The sequence below is a fragment of the Centropristis striata genome, chromosome 1, assembly GCF_030273125.1.
Source record: "Centropristis striata isolate RG_2023a ecotype Rhode Island chromosome 1, C.striata_1.0, whole genome shotgun sequence".
In the NCBI taxonomy this organism is placed as follows: Eukaryota; Metazoa; Chordata; class Actinopteri; order Perciformes; family Serranidae; genus Centropristis; species Centropristis striata.
Genome location: NC_081517.1, coordinates 19,866,398 through 19,872,748, shown reverse-complemented (window position 1 = coordinate 19,872,748; position 6,351 = coordinate 19,866,398). Strand labels below are relative to the sequence as shown.

At 39.3% G+C, this 6,351-nt stretch overlaps 1 protein-coding gene across 1 annotated transcript; it reads right to left on the bottom strand.

Annotated features, from left to right (window-relative positions):
• Nucleotides 1–4,031: 4,031 nt before the first annotated feature.
• On the bottom strand, nucleotides 4,032–6,351 carry LOC131972311 (lipopolysaccharide-induced tumor necrosis factor-alpha factor homolog). Its single transcript, XM_059334129.1, has 4 exons — nucleotides 6,186–6,351; nucleotides 5,987–6,115; nucleotides 4,431–4,605; nucleotides 4,032–4,348 (listed from the first exon to the last, which is right to left on the bottom strand). The coding sequence occupies exons 1-4, from the start codon at nucleotides 6,244–6,246 to the stop codon at nucleotides 4,231–4,233; spliced, it is 483 nt and encodes a 160-aa protein (XP_059190112.1). The 5' UTR covers nucleotides 6,247–6,351; the 3' UTR covers nucleotides 4,032–4,230.

Sequence of the window (6,351 nt, the reverse complement as noted above, 5' to 3'; positions counted from 1 at the left end):
TAAAGTTATTGCCTTTTTATTTTTTAAATCTTCTTTCTATTGCTATGTTTCATATTTACAGTTTGTTATGGTCCCTCCCCCCCACCCTCGTCCTCTTGTCCAGGAGCACACAGGTCACCAGAAAAGAAACAAACACATACAAAACAAATAAATTAATAAATGGATAGTACTACTACGAACAATGCTAATTATAGAAAATAAATAGACTAAAAAAACTAAATAAGATTGAATAAATATAATAAAATAGTTGTGATAAAAAAAACAATACCTTTATACACAGAATAATGCAGTGTAAGTCAGACATTGCACCATTGTATAAAAATTGACGCCAATCGTGTGGAACAGAAAAAAAAAAGTATTATTTGATTTATTTTCAAAAGGGAGTGTCACTTATTATAAAGGCAGTGTTTCCTCAACCAAAAAAAGAAAACCCCATCTCTTTTAATTCTATTCCCTTTTTATTAATGCCTTGCAGAAACAGTAGGGAATAGGCTTTTTTTGTGTAATATACTTTTTTTATTATTATAAACTTATAAATGCAATTTTTACAAAAATATACCAATCAACATAAAGTATGTAAACTCATAATATGCATGCACTAAAAGTTGATTGCAGGACATAGGAAAAGATTCACATGTAACAAAAAAGCATTACAAAATGAACCCTCAGTTTGCCTCGCTTTATGTTTGGAAAATCATCCTTTTCCACTCTGTCTGACTGTATCACATATTGTATGTTCTGTATCATCATGTACCAACTCTTCACTGAAGCTATATAAAGTGTAATATTTAGACCCAAGACCCCATGATTTTTTTGGCTGCACTGCTGCATTAAAGTGAAATAATCAACATGTTTTGTGCATTGTTTGTTCACTGTCACAAACATTTCTCCTTTACATTAAGCGTATAAGGAATCCTGGGAAACTAAATGTTTAAATAATGTTGGCTGCACAGCATCATTTGGAAACCAGGCAAAGGGTCAGTGAGGTTGAAGAAGTGGACTATCTTTTTAAATAAGAGCTTTTTTACTGATATCCTGAGTTAACAACAAGGGAGGAAAGTGCGGGTTCTGAGGAAAACCTGAACAAGACAATGTAGTCCTGCCAGTTTTCAGTTTTCAGTTTCTGATTCTAGACATTTTCCATTGTTTTCTTGATAATGATTTTTGTTATTATTGATAATGATTTGGTTATTATCAAGAAATTAAAGAAAACAAGGGTGTTCTCAACCCAATGAAGGAATATTAGCAAGTCTGCTGGTGACAGATAGCTTAAAGAAAGTAAAATAAATGGATGTAACTACCCAAAACAAGCATGACATAGACGTGGCTTTGCTGTGCACTGACAACTCGTAAAGGTTGACTCACATAACTTCAAAAAACAGTTCTGTTTGTCTTGTCTGTCTTCCAAATCCACGTGGACCTTGTTATTCTTTATACTCTGTATTCTCACTTCTACCTTTGCTTTTACACTCAGCTCGGTTCCTGCATAATTAGTACGGCCAAACGGCAAATGACCAAAAAAGGTTTATTTTAAAGTTTTAAACATGGGAATTGTTAGTGAAAAACATTCAGCATTTTATGTGTTCAGATGTGCTGACAAACAGTAAAAATGTCTTTACTTTCCCCTGCGACTTGGAGAAGAAAGTGGATCAAACAAGACAGCAGGAACAGAACATCTCGTAAACTTGCAAAAAATCTTTGTCAGTTTCATAAAAAACTTCAACGCTGTCACAATGGATAAATATCTCAGCAGAACTCGTCACAGTAACAGAGAAACACAAAGCACATCTTCTAATACCAACTAGCCAATACACAGAAACAGCAGTTCATTCTCCGGTTGCCTCAATTAACCCTCATTTCACTTTTAGAAACTTTTCACACCACTTGAACTCTTACTCAGTGTGTGTCCCACTGTTACTGGTGTGTTTTCCAGCCCACGGAGCCACTCTGTGCACTTCAGAACCACACGCTCATCTACACCATGGTCCTCCTCCTCCTCGTACTCCACATCATCGTACTTATGTTGCTCGTTCAGAAGAGAAATCTTCACAATTGAGCTTATGTCCCGAAGTTCAGCATCACTGTTGTTTTTAGCTGCAACTCTGTTGCTGGGAGTGCTGTATCTCTGAGTTGCTGGTTGTTGCCTTTTAGAGACGTTTTCCCTCCTGTGTCTGGAGTCCGAGGCACTTCCAGTAACACCTCCTCCACTTCCGGCGTTTTTAGACGCTGAACGTTTTTGTCTCTCACTGTTCCTCCGCTGCAGCAGCAGAACAGCCTCAGGTGTGAGAGTCAGTGTGAAACAAACCTCCTCCTGATGCCTGGCCTTCGTCTTCACCTGTGGTTCACTCTTTAAAGAGCCCTGGCTCACAGTTTTGAGCTGCTGTGTCTTAGACAGGGATTCACCGGAGCTGGATGCTGGGAAGCTGTCTGTTTGTGAGGAAGGCAGCAACCTTTCCCTTCTCTTTGCATGCAGCTCTGACCCTGACACCACTTTGGTTGGCAGATTACTCCTGGGCTGGCTCTTCTTCCCCAGCTGCTTGAGGTTGGAAGCCAGTCGCTCCTTCACTGAGCTGCCTTTGTCTTCTCTTTGGACCTTAATCAAAGTAGATGAAGTGGCGCTGATAGGTCTCTCCTTCACAGTCAGTCCTGACACGGAGCGTGCAATCGACACCGGTGGGATGAACGGCATTTTGGCAACACACAGGATCAAATAGGAGAGGAGTTCAGTTTTGCGGTTGAAGTGCTGGAAGAAAAAAGAAGCGGGCACTAAGGAGGAAACTGATTGACTGAGAGAGGCGAGACACTCTGATGCATCCTCGGCCATGCAGGGGTCAGCAGTCAGTGTGCTGCTGCTGGGATCCACACGTGCTCATCACTGGGAAACAGCAGACCCTGACAGAGTCTTATACCTGAGCTGCAGGAGGGCGTGGCATAGCATGGCACGCTGCAAAAGGCGTGTATGACCTCAGACAAGGGGAATGAATCACAAATGCTCATTACTCCGAGGCTCAAAGATCTAAAATAAACCCACACTTCTAATCCTCTGTCATGTCAGCGAAGGGACTACACACAGTGCACATGCAGGCTTAATCCACACAGTGTAGCGATAACCAGACTAGGATGGGGATCTGTGTACGGAGCACTGCAGGGGCGATGGGAAAATCTGTGGAAATCAAGTCTTACTTAAGCATGAAAGTTTATTCTTTTACTTGGATAGCCTGCAGTAGTTTGACAAATTATAAATAACTATTAAGGTCCACTAACTCGCTTTTTCCCCAACATTTGACTGCATCTCATGATCTTAATTAGAAGGAAAAGGCTAGTTTGTGAATCTTAAACTGGTTCCTTTCTTATCAAATGTTAATTTAGTCAGGTTTAGTCAGGTTTTATTTGTTTGCAGCAAAATACACACAACCAAGGCCCTGTTCTCCACATGTAGCTTAAATAATTCAGCAGATACAAGGCTAACCCAATCATTAGCCTGTTAATTCTCATTTTACTACTTTGGATTTTTGAAAGCAATTTGAGGATTGATTTGTAAATCCTTCATGAAATTAACTTGGGTAACAGCGTGTTCAGATCTCATATTATTAGTGTGTTTCATAGTGAGTGCTGAGATAATGTGATTGTGGTTATATTATAGAAGTGGTTGAGGCATGATGCAAGTTGTTTATGCCTTTTTGTTCAGTTTCTCAAACTAAATTTGGCTTTGTTCTCTTAATGTCTCTCTAAATGTATAATTTATTTTACATTCATTTAGGTTTTTTTATTTATAAGTATGGGAATATTTTCCTACCTATATTTGATTTATACTGAACAAAAATATAAATGTCCCATGTCAAATATTGATACCACATGGAGTTGCGCAGCTTTGATAAACCAAAAGATGCAGGCTCCATCAACACATCAGCCTTCAAATCTAGATAATTTGATTATTTGCATGCTAACAACTGTCCTTCTTGTGCCCAAGTTTAGCATTTTCTTCTGTTTTGTGCTTTTCTTTTCTTCTATAAGACAGAAAACATGAAAAATGCCACGGAAAACATTTATTCAACATTATTTTGTACAAAACATGATTAAAATAGTTAAAAATTTTACATTTCTTCTTACATATTAAACATAAATCTATATATTATGGGTTATCCGGACTGACTAAACCAGGCATACATATTGTAATGTAATAGAACATAATGTTCATTACATGAACCTGTTAAGAGTCAAAGTGTGTGTTCATTCGCAGCACGTTCTCCTGTGTACATGGAGGACTCGGTGGCAGCGAGGACAAGTGTGATAGGCGTCCTTGAAATGGTTCACAAAAAAAGGAATCAGGCAGCATCCGAGCAGCAACCTGCCAGATAGAAATGATACATTATCAGTCTTCTTATAGATCATACAACCAGATTAATGTGTCTGAATGAGTTCCTCCTCACCCGCACAACACAAACACAAGACACATGAGCCACGCGTGCCTCCCGACTTGGAAGGAGACCTGCGTGGTGACCTGAGTCTGACAGGACGGGCATGTTGTCAGAGCTGGGCAGCGATACAGCTGCGTTTCGTAGCTCACAAACTTTGGCTTGGGAGTGGGCGGAGGCAGAGCAGGCGCTAGAGGGAAGGAGGGGATTCAAAGAAATGCTTATTTTACATTATAACATTATGATATTATATTATAAAAAATACCTGCTCACAGGCACAATAAGGTCTGTGGATTATCCTGAGTAACTGGGTCATGATTTGGGGAAAAGAAAAATTGCTATTCAGGTTTTCAAATGTATTTTTTGGCGCTTTTTGCACCACAATGAAGTGCCATCTAGTTCCATTATATTCAAGATAAGATAAGAAGGTCACATTATAAGTCCTTAATATTATCTGATCAGTGTTTGAGAAGTTTGACTAACAGTATCATCCAAAACAGTGGTGGAATGTAACTAAGTACATTAACTCTAGTACTGATAAATGACATTGTAGAATTGGACTGTACTTAAGTATCATTTTGATGGACTTTACTTGAGTATTTTGTATGGTCAATGGTAAATGGTAAATGGACCTGCACTTATATAGCGCTTTTCTAGTCGCTTTGCGACCACTCAAAGCTCTTTACACTACAGACTGCGCTCATTCACCCTTTCACACACAAATTCATACTGGTGGCAGAGGTTACCCTAAACGGTCCCACCTGCCACCATTGGGAATTCATCCACACACCGATGAACACAGCATCGGGAGCAATTTGGGGTTCAGTATCTTGCTCAAGGATACTTCGACATGTAGGCTGCGACGGTGAGGGATCGAACCACCAACCCTTCGGTTGGGGGCCAACTGACTCTACCAACTGAGCCACAGCCGCTGTATAAAGCTGTATGTAGCTTTATACTTCCACTTCACTACATTTTAGAGGTAAATACTGTGCTTTTTACTCCACTAGATTTAGCTGCCGGCTTTAGATGTTTTCAGGTCGAGATTTAACATAATTGATTTAACACATTTGGAATATATAAAACAATCTGAGTGGGTTCTGCATAATTCTGCATAACAAGTTCTTTTACTTTTGATACTATAAGTACATTTTAATGCTGATACTTTTGTGCTTTTACTTCAGTATTTTTTAATGCAGGACTTTTACTTGTAGCGGAGTAATTTCACAGTGTGGTATTAGAACTTTTACTTAAGTAAGGGATCTGAATACTACTTGTTCGTGCCTTGAACTGTACAAGGAACGTGTGCTGAATAATATAATTTTTCAATTGTTGCATGTCAATAAATTCAATTTAAAGAGCGACACTACCAGTGGAATTAAATCAGTATGTATAAGAGACTTTGCATATGATTTACAAACGGATAGTTAAATACAGCACCAATAATGGTCAGAGAATCAACGGTTGCCAAGTCTAAAGGGAAGAACATCGCTGAATTGTGAACAAAGAAAATGTGACTCAGGCCTACTCTGCATATTCAAAATGGAGGCAGGTGTTAAGAGAGCATGTACCTGTTAGAGGAGACTGAGTTTGAGTGGAGCAGCCGACTCCAGGAGAAAGTGAGAAGGAGGGAAGTGGTGGAGGCGTAAAAGGTGAGTGAATATGGTACACCCGCACATCTTGATCGGATAGACTTTCACCTAGAAAAACAGACAAGTTGTTTTTTAACTGTGAAAACTGATCAAGTGAATCAAGTAAAGAATATTTTACCCGGTATGAAGTACGGAGGAGGTGTCGGAAATGGCTCATCTCCTTTCGATAATGACTCCATTTAACAATTTGATGGTGTAAAAGAGAGCATAAGACTGAGAATATGTTTTGGTGTTTGCAGCCAGCAGCAGTTCATCTGGAGGTCTACCAGGTGCAATGGAGAGGT